This window comes from Athene noctua, chromosome 17 (genome assembly GCF_965140245.1).
Source record: "Athene noctua chromosome 17, bAthNoc1.hap1.1, whole genome shotgun sequence".
NCBI lineage: Eukaryota > Metazoa > Chordata > Aves > Strigiformes > Strigidae > Athene > Athene noctua.
The window spans coordinates 17,100,196-17,118,734 of NC_134053.1; the positions used below are offsets into that span (position 1 = coordinate 17,100,196).

General features: G+C 52.0%; 1 protein-coding gene across 1 annotated transcript in view; it reads right to left on the reverse strand.

Moving 5' to 3' along the window:
• LOC141967607 (electroneutral sodium bicarbonate exchanger 1-like) overlaps positions 1–18,423 on the reverse strand; it is a 31,483-nt gene extending 13,060 nt beyond the window's left edge. The window contains exons 1-23 of the mRNA XM_074921565.1: positions 18,376–18,423; positions 16,841–16,922; positions 16,371–16,499; positions 15,797–15,932; positions 15,423–15,583; positions 14,861–15,049; positions 14,664–14,752; positions 14,386–14,543; positions 13,930–14,017; positions 13,327–13,473; positions 13,060–13,148; positions 12,413–12,587; positions 12,139–12,272; positions 11,197–11,442; positions 10,990–11,095; positions 10,426–10,587; positions 9,660–9,773; positions 9,145–9,306; positions 8,780–9,031; positions 7,959–8,027; positions 7,253–7,426; positions 7,022–7,153; positions 6,504–6,601 (exon numbers count right to left, since the gene is read on the reverse strand). Of these exons, the coding sequence (XP_074777666.1) occupies positions 6,504–6,601; positions 7,022–7,153; positions 7,253–7,426; positions 7,959–8,027; positions 8,780–9,031; positions 9,145–9,306; positions 9,660–9,773; positions 10,426–10,587; positions 10,990–11,095; positions 11,197–11,442; positions 12,139–12,272; positions 12,413–12,587; positions 13,060–13,148; positions 13,327–13,473; positions 13,930–14,017; positions 14,386–14,543; positions 14,664–14,752; positions 14,861–15,049; positions 15,423–15,583; positions 15,797–15,932; positions 16,371–16,499; positions 16,841–16,922; positions 18,376–18,423 (3,140 nt within the window). The remainder of the gene's footprint in view (positions 1–6,503; positions 6,602–7,021; positions 7,154–7,252; positions 7,427–7,958; positions 8,028–8,779; positions 9,032–9,144; positions 9,307–9,659; positions 9,774–10,425; positions 10,588–10,989; positions 11,096–11,196; positions 11,443–12,138; positions 12,273–12,412; positions 12,588–13,059; positions 13,149–13,326; positions 13,474–13,929; positions 14,018–14,385; positions 14,544–14,663; positions 14,753–14,860; positions 15,050–15,422; positions 15,584–15,796; positions 15,933–16,370; positions 16,500–16,840; positions 16,923–18,375) is intronic.
• Positions 18,424–18,539: the final 116 nt, after the last annotated feature.

The following is an 18,539-nucleotide window of genomic DNA, read 5'->3' on the forward strand; positions in this document are numbered from 1 at the left end:
AACTGCTGCCGACCCATCTCAGAGCTGTTTGATTGGAGTTAGAGCTGAGAGGCTCTCTTCCCCCAGTAGCTGGGAATAGCGTGCAAGATCAGGCCTGGGGACGGATATAGTTTGGTTTACATCTTAAAGAAGGAAGAATATTTAATAATGATTCGGCTAAAAGGTTACCAAATACTGGATAGTTAAAAGATTTGGTTTTACATGGAATAACAGTTTAAATTGTCATTATAATCCTTTTAATGATGTTAAACTGTGTGTGGAAGTGTTTTGAGAACGATGGACCGAGCAATAAAAGGGGCCTGGATCGCTCAAAAACAAAAAGAGGGATTTGTTGAATGGCTGGAAAACAACGGGCACACTATGAGCGATCCAGACCGAGTGGCCTCACTGTAACAACGGGCTGTAGCTGGTGTGAAGAACACCTGCAAGGCCAAGGGGCTGAGAAACTGCGTGCGCAGCAAAAAGATAAGGAAGCTGGACTGTGGAAAACAAGATGTTTGCCTGGCAGGAGAACAGCTCGTGGACACCACACCGGGACCAATCGTAGAGGGTAAAAGGGCGCGTGGACAAGTAGCTTTAGCCTATGAGCAATCAGGTAGCTGCGCGTGTGCTTTATGGTGGTCTATAGATTGCGGTGTGTCCTTTAATAAAATGGCATTGTGGAGGCCTGGAGAGATTGTCACTGCATCTCTCTTAGCCCCCAGGAGTAGGGGTTGTAAAAGCTCTATCCACCTTGAACAAAATAGCCTGTTGGAGTGAAAAACAATTTAACTTAACATCTAATATAGTAAGTAATTTGTTGACAGATGAAGATAGTGTAAGGCATGCTGTTTTGCAGAATAAAGCAATTATAGATTTTTGTTACTGGCACCAGGACATGGATGTGAAGAATTTGAGGGTATGTGCTGTGTGAATCTTTCTGATCACTCTCAATTTATGTCTAGGCATTGATGGTAACTGCAAGACAATGTGCATTGTGGGATTACTGACATGCTGTCTTCCTGTTTTAATGCGATGTCGTCTGTCTTGTGTGGTAAATAGGATGGAGGCCTTAATAAAAAGAAAAGGGGGAATTGTGGGTGCGTATGCCGGGTCACGAACCGTCTGTGTCACTGACAATGTAAAAGTGTCATCAGCATTCAAGTTAGAAGATTAACGATGTCTAAATTAATGACGCACTTGTGTTAGAAGATTAACGGCGTCTAGATTAACGACGGCTAAAAGCGAAAGTACTTTTGCTCATTAGGGAAGAAACAGATAAGAAGGGAATCCCTAGAGTAACAAAGCAGAAATGTATCTACCGGCTGTGCACGCTTAGTAGCGCTTGTTGAAAGTGCTGAGAGGAACGAGTTTTTGAAATGAGCATGCGCCAGAGCAACACACGGGTTTGCTGTCACAAGAGTATCTAAGGACTTGTTTTTCTAATAAAGATCGGAGCTTGACTGTTAACCATATTGGTGTGTGTCTTGTCTCACAACCTCGTCCTGCAAATAAAGGGTTCCCTGCAACAGGTTAAGTCTGTCCTTAAGTCCCAGCTCTGGTCTCCACTCCGCTCAGTGCTGGGACAAGAGCACAACACGCAGCATCACTTCTCTCTAGGGCAAATTCTTGTTTTCTTGAGACATAAACACCAGCGTGTGAGGGGGCAGAACACAGCGCTGTGCTCCAACAGGCCGGCTGCCCTACACAGCCCAGGGCAATAGAACTGCAGAGCTTCCACTGGCACCCACCTGTCTCACAGGGGAGATGCAGCAGCGCGTGTCTACACGTGCCAGTGCCACCAACAGGACAAACATTTCACCAGAAATTTCAGTTAGGCCACATATTTCACATCTCTGACAGCTAGAGTAGTCTGCTAAGCAATCTGGGGGGGAAAATAATCTTATTGCATTGTATCTTGCCCTAATTTTCACTCCACTTCTTTGTTTTAAACCAGCAAATGAACCTGAATTACCCATTAATGCATAATATTGCAAGTGCTAAAGACAGCCAGAAAAGCCCTACCATAAACAGATTGTAATACAGCCTTCCAGTGTGTTATAAAATGTGCACTTATATATCTTAATTACATATATTGCATAAGATGAGAGAAATAACATTAATTGAAACTTAAATGACCCAATTAGAGTCGTGCCAATTGTTTTACTGTGCAAACCCTTAAGATGCAGAAGCTGGCACAACCACCTGACCTCAGAACTGCCAGTCAACTCCCCTTTTTTAATCCACTGCTTTATGCAATCTTTTTACTATTTGCAGTGTGAAGCCGGTTTTACCATCTCCAAAATTTTTGTTTCAGTTTGTGGCTAGCACAGAAGTAGCTTTAAAGATGCAGGGCAGTGCTGCGTGTGCCTCGGTGCTCACACCACTGTGAAGGTTGCTGCTCTCCCAGCAGCTGCAGACTGAGGAGTTTCTCTTCATCCCTCAGTGGCGAGGCGTGAATAGCTACCGATTCAAGTGTGCACCTGACACAGGTCAACCTCTAGGATGCAGACTTACATATTAAAACACAAGTAATTTGTTTTCAAAATAGGTTAAGTACACCAAAACTCACAAACAAACAAACAAACAAAATAAGCAAACAAACAAAAAAAAACATTAATGGGGAAAAACCTCGGGTTTGGCCTTTACAAGTAAACCCAGCACCACCAACTGAAACCGTGTTTCTGGAACCTTGTCCCCTGTGTGCCCTCCTGCAGCCTCACACAGCAGCGGGGCTCTTCTCAACCCCAGGGTCTGCCCAGGGACACGAGAAATCACAGCGCTGCCAACTCACAGCAAAGGCTCCAGGCTCTCGTCTCTGAAGCAAAACCCTTCCAATCTGCACTTAATGCATATTATACAAAGTCAACCAGCAATCCAAAAAGCTCAGTCCACCGTAAAAGCAACCCTTGGCTGCTATGGGGACGTGTGTAGGTGGTCATGTGTTATCAAGAGCAGAAACCCAGGGTCTGGAGCGTCGCTTCACCGTGGGTATATCCCAGACACACACGATCACAGAGATCCTGGCACCACTGCCCGGGGTTCGCAGCGGTGGCCGGGCCGCAGGCGGGGGGCGCTGGGCGGGGGCTCGGTGTCTCCCGGCCCTGTCTGGGCTCGGCCTGCCCCGCGCGGCCGGGCTGAGGCGCCTCCAGCCCCGGGGGTGCCGAGCGGGGCAGTGCCGGGGCCCAGCGCCGCCCCCCGCTGTCTGCCCGGCCCCGGGGCGCGGAGGGGGCTCAGGTGTCTCCCGCCGTGGCTGGGCAGCTCCCGGCAGCGGAGGACTCCCTGAGCCACGGCCCGGCTGCGGCGGGCACGGGAGAAGGGCACGGGGCTGGGGGTGTGTGGGGTGTGTGTCATTCTGGGGTGCTCTTTAAAAGAGCCTCAAACATCAAAAGGCAAGAAAAATCCTCAGTCTGACTTTCAGTGGTTTAGTGGTTCCAGCCTTTCATGGCAAAACCATGGGCAGCTGTTGGTTTCCTGGGCATCAAGTATTTCCCTGTGCCTGTTCTGCTGGTGATACAGTGTACTTCATATTTACTAAATTCCATGGCCGATGATTATGGTAGTAGCTGTAGCTATTGCACACCTGGGGATAACAGTAAGATCGGTCAGGCGAGACACTGAAATTTGTAAAGAATAGGCTTTGTTCTCCATACCCTGGAAAACAACCAGAAGGTCCTGGGCCATAAGGACAATGTATAGAATTGTGCTGAGAAGGAGTTGTTTGACAGCCTGACAAAGTCATTAATTGATCAGTTAACTTGGCAATGAAACCAACTCTGGAGTGTCCTGAAAGTGAACTACCTTCATTATAATACTAAAAACCACACCCACGGGTCAAAAAGACCCGTGCCGGCGTTAAGACCCTTCCCCTGAGTGTTAGTAGTATTAGAAGTGTTAGGTGAGCTTTATTGTAATAGTATGACAATGACTATCCAATCAGTACCTAGTAGGCGTGTTATGGAAAAGTACTAGCTTCTGATCGTTGTGTATAAAAGGAGCGTGAAAAAGTGCAGTTGGTGAGCTTGATTTGTGGAAAAGTCCACCCAGCACCCAGGCCTGAATAATCACACCATCCCTGCTGAGCGTGCTCAGATCCGGTTACTGCACGCCGGGCACGAAGCTGCTTTTCAGGTAACAGTACCAGTGCCTGGGTTTGTTTTAGCCTTGCTGCAGAACGTGGTGCATCTCCTTGTTGAGCCCCATGAACTGGATCCTGCCTCACCCTCCAGGTCACAGAGGTCTCCGTTAAGGTCCTGCAGTTTCTTTTAAGAGCCAGTCACCTGTCAGTTTGCTCCGGCTGTGCTGGGTGTCACCAAGCCACCAACTAGTGAAAATGCTGAGCCGTGTGGGCCCCAGCACCTGTCCTCGGGGTGCTCCGCGTGTTATAGCCGCTGGCCAGGTGTCCTGCTGTCAGTCATTTTTTGAGCCTGGTCGTCCAGAAAATTTTCAACCCACGTAACAGTCTGTTTATCCTGCCTGTGAGTCCTTAATTTCTAGATGAGAAAGGCCCAAGAGGCTCTGTCAGGAGCTGTTCAGAGCCTTAGTCTCTGCCTGCCTGTCTGTTCTGGGCTTTCCTGCAACTCTCCCCTTTACCTTTTCCTTTCCCAGAAAATGGCAGGAGGGTGGGTCAGTGGCCTGCAGGCATTAGGTCTTCCTTATCTGTTCTCGGTTAATCATGAAGTGTCAATCGCCAGTGTCCTTCCCCTGGGGATTGAGATGGCAATCCCAACCCTTTCCACTTAGAGGCTTTGCATTTTAAGATGGAGAAAGTGATGGAGTTGCAATGAATTGAAACTGTAGGCTGGCAAATTGTTTTATCCATTGGAGTCAAACAGTAGCATTATGGATCTTTTCCCTTTCAGAGGAAGGAGCCATCTCTTCTTGGAAACAGTCAAATCTATCAGAACGACAGAAGAAACGTACTATGGGAATTTCCCCTTTAAGCACTGAGCCAACTTTTTCCATGAAGAAGTCTTTTTGAAAACAGTTGTTTCTTACAGAACCTGTCGACAGTCCCCTGTGCACTCAGAGATGTACGGCAGATACTCCAGCACCCACCAAGCAGTATCACTGCCCAGATTCTGTCTGGTTCTCAGCAAACTATTTTATAATGGAGACGTGATCTTTTCCCTGTTTTTAAAGCAGTGGTCTTGAAGGTTAAACTTTTAGCACGGCGTAGCCATGCTTAGGTCAAGCAAGATGTCCTTTGGCTGTGTTAAAGCCAAAGTCATCCCTCATCAGCAGAACAAGTCCACAGCTGCCTTTGAGCCAGGACAGACTGGAGCCATTTGACCTTGAAGGGGGTACATTGCCAACTGGGCAAGCAAACTCAAGGTCCGGGTATCCTTCACTGAACTGCCCTCATTAGAATACTAAAAATCCTGCCTGTAGGTCAAGGAGACCCTTGGCCAGGTGAAGACCCTTCCCCTGAGCATGCGTAGAGTAGAAGTCTTGTGCCAGCAGTGCTATAAGTGTATGTAAATTACTAACCCATCCTCCTAGAGAGGATGGGCTTGGGAGATTACTAACTCTGCAAGTTCTGTGTATAAATCTAGCAGGAAAAGACCCGTGGGGTGCTTGATTTGTGGGAAAGTGCCGAGCCCCCAGGCTTGTGCAAGCCTACAATAAATAAGGGTGGGATTATTGACCTGTTGCCCAGTGGGCGACGAACCCGCTTTCTGGGCACCAGCCCCAGCCCTGACAAACCGTCTCTCCCACCTCACGTTCTGCCCCCCTAGGGAAGCGTCGGGCAGCTCCCACCAGTGGGGCCGGCAGGGGCCTGGCAGCCTGGGGGCCCCCGGGAAGTGTGTGGGGGATCTCACTCCTCCAGGGCCCGCTGCACACCACAGACCCTACAACAAGGTGCAGCATCAACTGTTTTATTATCGGTGCCATGTCCATGGGTGCATCCCCATCGTCTGCGTCCTGCTCCCCCGGCAGGTCAGGGTCCTGCCCCACGAACGGTGGGTTCGTACGTGTCATCCCAGATATCAAATGTGCCAGGAGCCGCCCTGCAAGAAGTATTTCACACAGCAACCCGTGAGGACAGGAACTTATGCCATCAAGCGCAGCAGCATGAGGCACAGGGGGGGCAGAGAACCAAAGCTCAGCGTAAGCACAGGAGGTTGTGCTGGCTGAGGAGTTTGGGGAGGCAAACCGGAGAGCTGCAGAGCAACAGCTCCAGCAAAGGCTCTTGCTGGTGTTTGGCCCTGCAGTGGGCTCCTAAGCCGCCACCGCTGGTACGGATCGTGCCTGCAACTCCTCATTGCTAAGCGTGAGGATCTCCAGCCACTGTCAAGTCACTGATGAGGCCAGTTTTGGGGTCAAACGTGACTTGATCAGCCACTCTGCTTGGGGTCAGAGCCCTGCGATCACCTCCTGCAGCCCTGCCCCTAAACTGGCATTTCCCACCAGGCTGACTGCTGCTTTCCATGGGATGCTCCATAAAGATACAAGGGGGGAAATCTCTCCAAACGCCCTCCGACCAATCTTGCTGTGGGTCCTGGCGCCAGGCGGGGCTTTACCTGTCACTGCTCTGCTCTGGGGTAACTGAGTCGCTTGTCTTCCCCAGCTTTAGCTGAACTGACTTTGTAGCAGCAGCTTCCATCATCTTCTGGGGCTCCTGGTGTAAGAGGGACAAATCAAGTTCTCTGTCTTTGACCCAAGTGGGCGTAAACTAAACACCCAGCAAAACCAGTGCCTGCTGCCCTCTCCTGCTGACCCTTGGCAGCTTTAGCTGTGAGTGCAGCAGGGTAAAGTCTTTTCACTCCAAAGACTGGAGGTTAAAAACACCATTATGGGCAAAGCTTTCCATAATAACCATCTTTGTTATAAATAATTCATTTTAAAGATTATACCTCAATTCAAGGGTTAAGCTCCCTCCTAATTTAGGAAGAAAGGTTGCAATGTGGGGTCCAGGCTATTAGGATCTATTTCTGCTGAGTCCTGACCTTCCCCCAACATTTCAAGACAAGCTGTGACAGAAACAGGCGATCTCACAGCCTGAGGGTGATGTCCAGCCCCAGCACCCAGCAAGTGTTACCTCTTCTCCTTCGGCTTCATTCTTGGCACCATCCAACAATTTGATTTCTGGCATAAGGTCATCCAGAAAGCTGAGCTCTCGCTTGGAGAAGCAGAAATCCATCATCTTCCGGACAAAAATGAGAGCCAAAACCTTCACGAGTCAGAGGGAAGAAGCGGTGAGGCCAGAGATGAGGCTACATCTCCCTCCAGCGCTGCAAACATCCCGCTGCCCAGCGGCACCGGCTCTTACCATCATGGGGAAGATGAAGGCGACACGGGACACCTTGATGGCCCAGAGCAGGACGAGGCAGATCAGCTGGATCACGGTGAAGAGATGCACCTTTCTCAAGGGGACGTGCCGCAGGTAGAGGAAATCCGGTTGGTGTTTTGCCGGCATCCAGAACAGCTTCAGGCGGTCAAAGAACTGCAAAATAAAAGGGACAAGTGGCCACCTTGGGACTGCGGGAAGTTTCCGGCCCTGTTGAGATGTGGGAGGAGTTTTCAGGACCTCACCTGCAGTGAGAAATCCTGGATCCCACTATGTTCCTCCTGGGAGCAGCACTCATTTTCCCTTCGCTCCATCTATAAACCAGCTTGCCCATGAGGGCTGCCCACCAAATTGCTGTTATTCCACACTGGTCTATTAACAGCCTTTTGTGGCCCACTGAATCCCCCAGCAAGGATTTCCACCAGTGGGAGAAACCGCCCATTTGCCCTGAATTCCCCCATTTTCACAGAACCAAACACCGACCTGCTCTAAACTGTGTAACAGAGAGCACTGAACCCGCCTGCCCCTCCCAGCCCTCTATACCTGCTGTGCCTCCACCAATCTTTCCCTTACACCAAACATTGTCATTGCTCGCTTTTGGAGAGGTTTTTTCCCACACTGCTGCTTTTTTCCTGCTTCTACAGAGGTGAAATACCAGGGAGCCGACATGCTGCACAAGAGTCCATACCTGAATGCTACTCAGCGACGACACGCCCATGTAGAGAAAGACGCCATAAAGCACCGGCATTGGTATAAACTGAAAACGAAGAATGCAATCATTTGGGGCGTTGAATTGCAATTTCAGTATTATCTCTCTCTTCTACAGGCACTGCCGAAAATTGCCTAAAGGTTTCCACTTTCCACGGGGTTAGAGGTGTGTCGGATTCTCCCCCTCAGAGATTCTGTGTGTGCAAGTGAGCTAATGCTCTGCTTTAGGCTGAACCTTGGAGTTCTTTCATGAGAATAATCCTCTTTTCCCGAAAGGTTGGAGGAAAAGAGGTGACTTCACCCATGCTACCCTATGCCATGTTCTGTTTCTACATATTCTTGTGGCAACGTGCAAAGGTGACGTGCCTGCTTTCAGCCTAGAGATGAGATCACTTTGTGTGAGGAAGCCCATGGGGACGATGTCAGTGTGTTCAGCTACTGGCAACAGCAGTTTTGGGGCACTGGGAGCAGCAAACTGCAACCAGTGAAGTGCTGCCTGTTTGAAAGAAAGCAGATGTCCTGCTCTGAATACCCTTAGTTGCAACCCATAAACACGGGTGGGCCTGAAAGATGCCCGAAAGTTAAAGCCGCTGCATTGCTCGCTTGCCTCGAGCACAGCAAACGGGGCTCTGAAGGGCTGGAAAGCGTGGCCGAGGCTGGTTCCTACTGCAGGTCAAGCCCCAAGGTCTGGGATCACCTCCTCCTCTGCTCCACAACCACTCAGCCCTGCAGAGAGGGGACTTCTTGTGCATAACCCCCAAAAAGCTCACGGTGATTGGGTGTTTTGCATTTTCCTCTCACCTTTAACAGAGAAGTGAAGAAGACGGAGCAGCCCATGAGCACAAAGATCATCAAGCCAGTGACCCTCTGCTCTCGTATCCCCAGAAAATGGGGTTGTTCTCCTGGAGCTGAGCACTCGGACTCTACTTTGAGGCTGTTCACGTGGGTGATGGACAGGACGGTCGCAGCCACAAACCAGGGCAGCCCCATCACGGAGCAGACCCCGAGCATCACGGCCACGATGAAAAGGTCCAGGTGGTACCCGCATCCTTTCTGCAGGGAGCAAAACATGAGATACAGCACCCCGCGGCACAAGAGCAAGAACAACGTCACAAGTCCGGCTCAAACCCTACTTGAGCACAAGCCCCTCTCTTGCAGCCCCGTACCTTCAGCCTGTGCTCCTTCCTGTTCACAATAACGGCAGTGATCTGCTGGTCCATGAAGATCAAGATGGTGCAGAGCAGAGCTGGGATGAGCGCAGCCAACACCGTCCACCGAGGGTTGGGTCCTATGGGGTTGATGAACCACCCGCGGTCGTCTCTGGTAGGCTGCAAACAAAGCTCATACCTCAGCATCACCTCCCAGCCCAGCCCCTTCACTGGTTTTGATTTTCCCTCCCTGCCTGTGTCAGAGCATCTCCCAGCCCTGGCTTCATGTCGCCCTCTCCCGTGGGGTTCAGAGTGCCAGCGTCCTCCGTGCAAGCACCTACAGATACTTCTCCTGTAGGTATCTACTTTGGGGCTGCCTTCTCTTTTCCAGAAGGAAACGATGCGTTCAGAGGTGGAAGAAAAGATGGTCACACCACCAGCACCTCCTCCAGACTCAGACCTGCCCTGCCCCGACATCCCCTTGGGGCATCCCCAAGAGCTGAAACCAGCTCCAAGCCAAACCCCTCCGTTACCTTGAACATATGGGGGACGTGGAGCTTCGGGGATGGGATCCCAACCATGAAGTCCATGAGCACCATGATGACGATGGTGAGGAGAACAGCAAAGTCACTTACTGTGGACCGTACCTGGAGCAAGAACCAGAGCTGAGAGGGGCATCGCAAACGGGGCCCTAACACGAGGTGGAAGAGTTGGGGACATCAACAACGTGAAGGTTGGTTAAAAACGCGCCCCCCCCCCCCCCCCCCCCCCCGCCCTCTGCAGACATGCAGCCAGTTCCCTTGGTTAGGTGCTGCTGCTGCTGCGTTTGTCCCTGGGAGATCTGGTGCTTAATTGGGTGGAAAAGCGTTGTTTGAATTCAGACCTTTAAAAAAAAATAATCAAGAAATAAGGAAATGGATGTCTGCCACTACAGCCACGCTCTCTGCTACAGTGGGAATAAGGCACCGAGGCACCATTTGTTCCTCATTTGAACCAACTTTCCCCTTGAGCACATGATGCACAGAAGGTGGGAAAAAACCCAACACTTTGGAAGACCTGATTTCCCACTGCCTGATCAAAAAATCACTCCGGGACAGGTCGCAAGGCAGGTGGGAAATGCTACAATGGCTTTGCACTCATGGAAATGAGCGAGGGACATGGCAGCTGATGGAGAGCTCGGTCTCCAAGGTCGGTGTTTCCCAGCTTGACCAAGTGCTGGCAAACACTGCTCAGTGCTCCAGGAAAGCCATTTTGGGGAATGAGCATGGAAACCGCTGCAGGCCACCATCTTCTGCTTACTCTGGTTGAGAAGTAACGGCTGGTTTTAAACTTCTTCAAGAAGCTCGACAGCGCAAAGGTGGAGAAGAAGAGGATGCAGCACCAGAAGAGGACATCGGGTGCGTAGGGGCCGTTGTGTCCACAGGCAGGTCCTTGAAACTCTCCATGCAAATACCGACATTCCTGGAGAAACAGAGCGTCAGGACACGCAGTGCACGTGCGGCCAGGAAACCTGGGATAACAAGCGGGATTGGAGGATCGTGGTCAAAGGTCCTGTGACTGCTGCTGCTGCTGCTGGAGATTTATAGTTAATGAGCAGCAGCAGCTGAACGAGTGACACAGGGAACTGCACAGAGGAGAGCGGAGAGATGGGAGGTGATGGGACACCATAACACAGAGCCACGGCACATCCTCCCCCAGAATGGCAGGTAGCCGTGGCTGAAGAAGACACCAGAGGGGAAGGAAACGCTGGAAACTCTTGGGGATAGAGAAAGAGGGAACGGGGAAGGAGGTGTAAGAGAGCCATGGCAGGAAAGGGTAAGAGACAAGTCGTCCCTTCCCCCAGCAGTGGCTCAGAGCACTTACAGTCACCGTGAGGTTTTCCCAGGCGATGCCAGACCCAGTGATGTTGTTGCTCTCCCAGAAGCGCAGGGTTTCGTTGCTGGGATGGGTCGGTGCCTCACACTTACAGCTGGGAGGAAACAGGCCAAGAGAGGGGTCAGGGGAAGGCAGTGAAGGTGTAGCCCTGGGCTCCTGCCAAGGGGCAGCCATGTTTTAGGAGGAAAAACCCACTAGTAGGTGGTGAGCAAGTCAAGCTTGCTGTGCATGTGCACAGGGTAGATCTCCCACAGGTGACTCAGCTTCTCCAGAGCCTCGTAGATGAAGATGAAGCAGATGAGGGAGGCGAAGGCTTCTTCGGTGAAGCGGGTGATGTAGCACACCAGAGAGCTGGCATCGGTGGCCACCAGCGCTATGCAGAAGAAGGCGGTCCACAGCCCGATGCACGCCCGCAGAGAGAGATAGGAGAGCGCGTAGTCCCTGGGAAACCAAAATGACACCAAGGGTGGGAAGGCCAGCAACGAGGCTCCGAGCCAGGCCTTCCCGTGAAGGGGGAAACAATTTAGGAGCCCATCAAGGCTGTGGAGGGTAAATGCAGTTTCCACGTACTACCACAGACTGCCTTGGTGCTGCAGTGCAGGGTAGGGGGCTGCAGGAGGAGAGGCCAGTTATTTCATTATCATCATTTAGCACTCATCTAATTGAGGCTAATTGCAGCTGGTGTGCAAGACGGTGTTCTCCCCCATCTCCCTGATGGACAAACACAGAAAAACTATTTGGATATTTGGGAAAAATGTCTTTCTTCTCCCTGCAAAATCCGGGCTAGGAAGTGCCTGCTTTTGAACTCTGAGAAAAGCAAGTCTTCCCTCCTTCCCAAACCAGACTGATTTGTCTCATCTTCCTTGTGCAGCCCATCTTGGGCATCCACATTCTTGTGGCTTCTCCTCCTGCCACTGCTGTACTTCAACCCTTGAAACCCCAAACGCCCCCATCCATCCCTCAGAGGCTGAGGGCTCTTGCACCATCACATACTAAAGCAGCAGCAGCAGGCAATGTCTTGGACACAGAAGACAAATCTAACAACTACCACCGAAAAAAAGAAGAAAAACATTGTTTCTCCATCACTGCTGCCTTCTGAAGACTCTGGCAGCACCCAGCAGCAGCAGGCAGCCTTACTTGCAGAATTTGTAGAGGATCTTCTCGAAGACAAGGACGGGTCCGGTGCTGCCGAGGATGGTGAGAGGTTGGCCAGCAAAGAGGGAATACGCCACGCCGGTCATGGATGCGCCCAGCAGCGACTCCATGGCACTCTGTCCAGGGAAGAGAGGCAGCAGTCAGGGAATAAATCATGAGGGGGAAAAAAACCAAAACCAGAGCAAATTCACTGCAGCAAGGTCTTTTGCACGAGTGTTACCCTCCCCCGTGCCACCCAACAGAGAGAGGTGCTCACGATGTGGTCGTCAGTTGCCTCCCCCAGCAGCCCCCCGAAGGTGATGATGGGGGACATGCAGGCACAGTAGAGGAAGAGGAAGGACGCCAGACACTGCAGCCTCAGCCCATCCCGAAAGTCGCTCCAGAACCATGGGGCTTTCCTCTTCACATCCCGGATCAAACCTCCAAAGAGCCTGGAGGAACGGAAAATAAAAATATAGACTGTTCTTGTGGAAGAACACACGGGAGTTTGCTCTGCTGCAGAAGGGCCCTCACAGGCGCTGATCCACAGAAGCGCTTGCCTCCTCCCATTTCATACCCAGTAGAAACAGGCCCACGAACACACCCCTCCGACCAAAAGACAAAGGACCCAACCTGAGAGCCTCTCCCCTCTTACTGCAACAGTCCCTTGCTTTGGGAAGCAGCAGAGCTCGACCTGGAGGCACTTACACATCTGCTTCCACCCCAAATCAGGAAAACCTGTGTGCAGTGATGCTGTGGCTGAGCCCAGCTGCCCAGATCTCCCACCTGCCCCGCCCAGGGGACCACGCTGGTAACGTGGAGCCCCTTCACTCAGCCATCTAACCCCAGGAACCTGCTAGAAGGGAAGGTACCTGCTCACGTTTGAGAGGCAAACAGAAAAAAAAAACCAAATAAAGCTCACACCTTCCCGTTCGCTCCAGTTCAGGACCGCTGTGTTTCTCCAGCTTGCTGTGAGCACTGTCATCGGGAGCTCCTGACATCATCCTTTTTTGCTGTTGAAATGGGAGTAGGGTAAAGGGATGGATTTGCAAGCCCTGGCTTGCCTTGCTTCTGCTCTGGGAATGTGACTGTGTCAAACTGGACCCTGGGAATTCGGGCCCTGAGCAGCATCCCCAGCCAGGCTGCCGTCCTGCCCGGCCCCCTCGTGCCTCCCTGCGCCGCAGCACCCACCTGCGAAGGGACGTTTTTGGGGGGCTCGATTCGGATCGATGGATCCCACTCTCCTGGTGGCAAGACCGTGACCTGATCCAGGAACTCGTCGATGCCGGCCACGAGGTCAGCCCGGTTCTGGGCTTTATAGGCCACGTCCTGGAAAACCTGCCAAGAGGAGACAACCTGGTGAGAGGACAACCCATCCCGGACAGCCTGAGCAGTGCAATCAGCTCTTGGATAAACGCAAGGTCATTTTCCCCTGCAAATGGCGGGAAATATTCCCCACAAAGGAAAAATCTGTGCATCCAGGTATCTGCATGAGGCCCCGTCCCCCACGGCACACCACAGCCTTTTCCTTCAGGAGCAAGGCAAGTTTTCCTGGCCCTCGCAATGCTAGCACTGGGGACAGCATGCTGGGAACCCCCGGGCAGAAGGACGAGGTGCAGGATGCACCCCGGGTGGGATTTCAGCCTCCAGCAAATGTGCGTGTTTGCTTTGGGCTGAGAACGAGGGGTGGGCTATTTGGAGAGCTGCGGGACAGCAAATCCTCCTCCTCACTACTACAGAGACAGGGAGAGGGGAAGAAAGCCAAAAGTGACCCGGAGATCTCTCTTATCGCACCTTGTCAGTCATGAGGGTAGCCATGGACCTGCCGATCTCATGGTACTGATGGCTGTTTCTTTCTGGTCCGAGCAAAACAAACAGGAACCTGGGCAAGAAAAACAACGTGAGAGAGACGAACGTGCCCTTGGTCAAAGGCCACCCAAGAAAACCCCTGGGAGCTCCCAGCCCAGAGCACAGTTTGAAAGGGGACTCAGGCTCACCGACTCTGTGGTGAATTTGAAATTCACCAAAACCAATCCCAAATCTAACTTTTCGGCCAACTGTCATTAAAATTGGCCAGTGGGTTTAAAAGATACAGCAGGGAAGGGAGAAACAATGGTGAGGAGATGTGCAGGGGAGAAACGTGCTTGCTCCCGCTGGCCTTGTTCCCTTGGGACACCAAACTGATGCATGCAATCTGATACTGTTTTGCTGGGGTTTTTTTTCATAAAATTCTCAGCTTCTCATTCAGACCTTGTCGGGATGGGAACTTCCGTCACGCCAGAGAGGAGGACAGCCGGGGTCAGGCGGACAAATGCCACAATGGGCTGCTGAAGGGAATCCAGCTCTCCTACAAGCACGTTGGACACTTCAGTGCCAACAGGAATCTTCTTCAGGAAGTGCAGCTCCGCCTGGGCACAACAAGCAATTTTCAGGCAATTACCCCCAAAACAAAGCCCACAGAACTCTGCAGCCAAGTTTGCAAGAGCAAATCTGGCCCCAAAAGCATAAGAAAGTTACAAGTGTCTCACCTTGCTTAAAGCCATTGTGCTGGTCTCTTGGTTCACCCCATTTTTAGCTTCTGCAGCTGTGGCAGAAGGAAGAGGGGTGAGTGTTTGGGCTGGTAGGAAAAAGAAAAACAGTCAGAAAGACAGACACAGCACAACTGGGATGCTTCCCCTTTGCCAGGAACAGTGTAATGGGGCCGAAGCCCTGCAGGAACCCTCACCGGTCTTGTCGAGGACATGCAGGTCTGGCGGCTTCTTGCTCTCGTCAGCAAAGAAGTGGACAATGTCAGAAAACTTGTTTCCTTTGTTCTTGTCCTGATGGTGATGCTTCTTCAAAAGAACTTCTCGAACCTTCGCCCGCATGTGTTCGTCAAACTCCGTGGACGGCTCTTGCTGGCACAGGATCACATCTGGGGATGGCAGAGGGAAATGAAGCCATCAGAGCAGAAACCCCCACAAGTCCTGACCCCCAAAGACCCCGGGGAGGCCCATGCCATGCAGGATACCCTAACACGGACTCAGCCTTGCTTAGCAAGACGTTTTAACACAGTTCACCCTTTGCAGCCACAGCAAGAATTTTCTTTTGCTAAAAAACATCATCAAAATGCTTATTCGTTACTCCACTAAGGTAATTATTTCCCATTCTAAAGAATGCAATTCTCTTGTCCCGTCTGGCCGTTCTGTCTGACTCTACACATTTAACCAACTTATAAGCAACCTACGGCACAGTCTTTGCCAGAGTTGCCTTGGCCGATCGACTGCAACTCGCCGCGCCCACGGTACCTGCGATCTCTTCGATGCTGTTGGCACAAATGTCCAGCAGCACCGTGCCGTTGCGGATGTAGCTCCTCAGTGCAAAGAGGCTCTGCAAGGACACCGTTCCCACGTAGGGCTTGCTCCAGCGCTCGCCACCATCTTCCACGTCCTCCTCAAACTTCAGCCACCTGCAGACATCGAGCACCGTCAGCCCCATTGCAAGAAAAAAGCCCCAGCCCTGCAGCCCCCGGGATCGAGCTGTGGGGTGCCGAGAGCAGAAGGCTCCTCACAGCATCACCTGCAGCTGCAAAGCCTTGCCTCCCACAGAGCAGAAAGCAGAGCCCGCGGGCGCTGTCGGCACGGGGACTCCTCTCCTACCGCAGCCAGCAGCAGAGACTTACCTTGCTGTTTCCTTCCACTCGGCACCTTCACCCTCTTTCGCGCAGATCTCGTCCAGCTCGGTGAACAAGTCATGGGGGACGTGCTGCTTGTCCTCCTCGGTCCCCAGGATGAACTGCACCCGCTGGGACGGGGTGTCTGGGGCTAGAAGACAAAGGCCCGTCCCGTTACCGCACTTGAATACGGCGCGTCATGCTCACATGCAAAGTGGTCATCGGATCAGCACCAGTTCAGCCACAAATATTGGGCTGGGCCCTCTCCCCTGGCTCTGGCCAGGCTTGCACAGAGCCTCGGAGAAGGAGAAGCTTCGATTCCACCTCTGCATAGGGATGGGCAGTTTTCCTTCCCCACATTTCCATTCTTAAAGCCAGGATCCCTCTAAGGAAGGTGACCCTAATTCCATTATGCATTTAACTGCCTTAAAGAGAAAAAATCTGAGAAAAGTTTGGAAAAAGGGAGTCTTGCTAAATAATGCCCCTTCCCCTCGGAAGAACAACAAGTCACTCCAGCTAGCCACATGGACCCCAGCACCCACATAGCCCTGAGGAGTTTAATGAAGGCCGCGGCGGGACTCACAGTGGTAGCCCGGCTCCGTTGGGGCAGAGTCCTTCTCCCGCTCCCGTTTCCGATGCTTCTGGCTGTGGCGGCGGTGACGCCGGTGGCTCTGCCTCACCGGTGGCATCCACATGTCCAGGGTCCAGTGGCCTGAGAAAAAGCAGCATTTGCAGCGTTCTCACTATTGTGGGATGGTTGACGCAGACATCACAGTTAAAACAGTGCAGCTATCCCAGGAGGAAACACCAACTTCTCTTAATTTTGTGATTTTCACTGGATCCCTGAATGTCACAGACCTGCCCTTTTATTGAGGTTTATTTTACCCGAGCTTTGCAACAACTGAGCAACAAGCGATGGCTCTGGGTCATTTAAAACTCACACCATCGCCTCTGCAGGGGCTTTTTTCCCTTTGTTAAAAAAGCCATAATAGTAAATTCTGTGAAAAGAACTGTGCTGCTTTATTCAGAAGCACAGCACTTGCAGAGACTCACCTTCCAAATCCTCCCTCTCATAGTGAATATTGGCAAGGTTGCTCACCCTTCCCTGGTCAATCACTGCCTCCTCGTCGTGTCTCTGGATGGCAATGAGAAGAAGGTACAAAGTTGGGGCTGGGTGTGTGGAGCTCCCTTACATCCTCCCACCCATCATCCACCCTGGCCTCCACGCAAGTCCACGAGGCCTCTGCGTGCCTCCTCCTCCTCCAGGCACAGCCCTAAAAACACGGACTTGTAGGAGCTTTTTCTTCCCATACTGAAATAAAACAGCTCATAACATCACCTCCGTTGTACACAACGTGAGTCGGGAAGTATTTACTACAGGGGAGGAGAGCCGAGGGTTTCAGACCAGGAAAACAAACCTCCTGCTTCCTTCCTGTCATTCCTTTCTAAAAACAAACAAAGAGGGATTTCCAAACTGGGGGAAAAAGACCCCAAACCCTGCACCTTTTATCACAGCAGGTTACAGTCTCCAAAGGCGATACCTGCGGGACTCACTAGCTGGCCCTTGGCCACAGGACATGGCCACCAACAACCCTCAAAGGCTCTCAAGAGCCTGTAAGGGCAAAGCTTCATCTTCAGCCCTACGAGGCTCCAGCTTCCCTTGCTGCAGGGGCGCTTCCCACCAAACACACCGATTTTATCCTTGCAAAAGCCAGGGGCTGAGAGCTGACGCCCTCCTCGCCTGAAGTACCACTGCTGGTGCTGCATGAAGAGCAGCTGCGCCTTAAAAGCTGAAGGAGAACTACAGGGGCAAACAGAAATAAGTCCTTTGGCTTCTCTTTCCCCTTGCCACCGGGGCTGGGGAAGGGCATTGCCAGGATTATCGTATTCAAAGCAAGAAAATCCCAGCCACTGGGTCTCACACTCAGGTCACAACTGTGACTGTGAAAGGGCCTCCTGGAAGCACTTGGTGGCACCGGTTAACCTGATGGGCAACAGGAACAAACGCTCCTGTCTGGTGATGAGTTTGCTGGTCCCTGAGTACTAATTTCAGAGCCAACTTGTTGCTACCTCCCTGCCAGCTCCCGGGACGTGCCCATGTTTCCCGGCACCCAGATTACCGTGCCCTCCCTCCGATGACAGCCCCCACCACCCTCCGTCCCTTCCGAGCAACGCATCCTGCTCCCCTCTGGATTTGTCAAGAAAACCCCAAACCCCGACCTTGGAAAAATCACGGGATGAAAGGGCTTAATAAAATTGCTTTCAATCACAATTTAAATTAAAAAAGCAATTTAAATAAAATCACAAGCTCAAGTGTGTTACATGGGTTTTGGAGTGGGCAGAAACGGAGCGATTTGGGAGTCGCCGCTTTCAAACGCCCCTGGGCAACACGGGGAAAGTCTCCTTCTCTCTTAGAAACCACTTTTCCTCTGTGCTCCAACCAGCGACACTAAACCTGCCCCAGCAGCTCTCCCTGGCGCAAAGCATCTCCCTCCTGCGCACCGGGGAAATGCCAGTGGGATTTTGGGGAGAGTTTTCCCCCTGGCTGGGGGATGCTCAGCCCCTCGGCAGAGCCCCGGCTCTGGTACCTGTAACTCTTCCAGAAGGGATGTGTTGTAGCCCCCACTCGGGTTCATCCTCACGTTGGTCACTGGTTTTGGGGTCAGTCGACCCTCCAGAGCAATCGGGGGTCAGATTCCCCCAGGACACCAGTGCAGCTCTCAGCGAGTGGAGCTCAAGTGGCCCCCAGTGC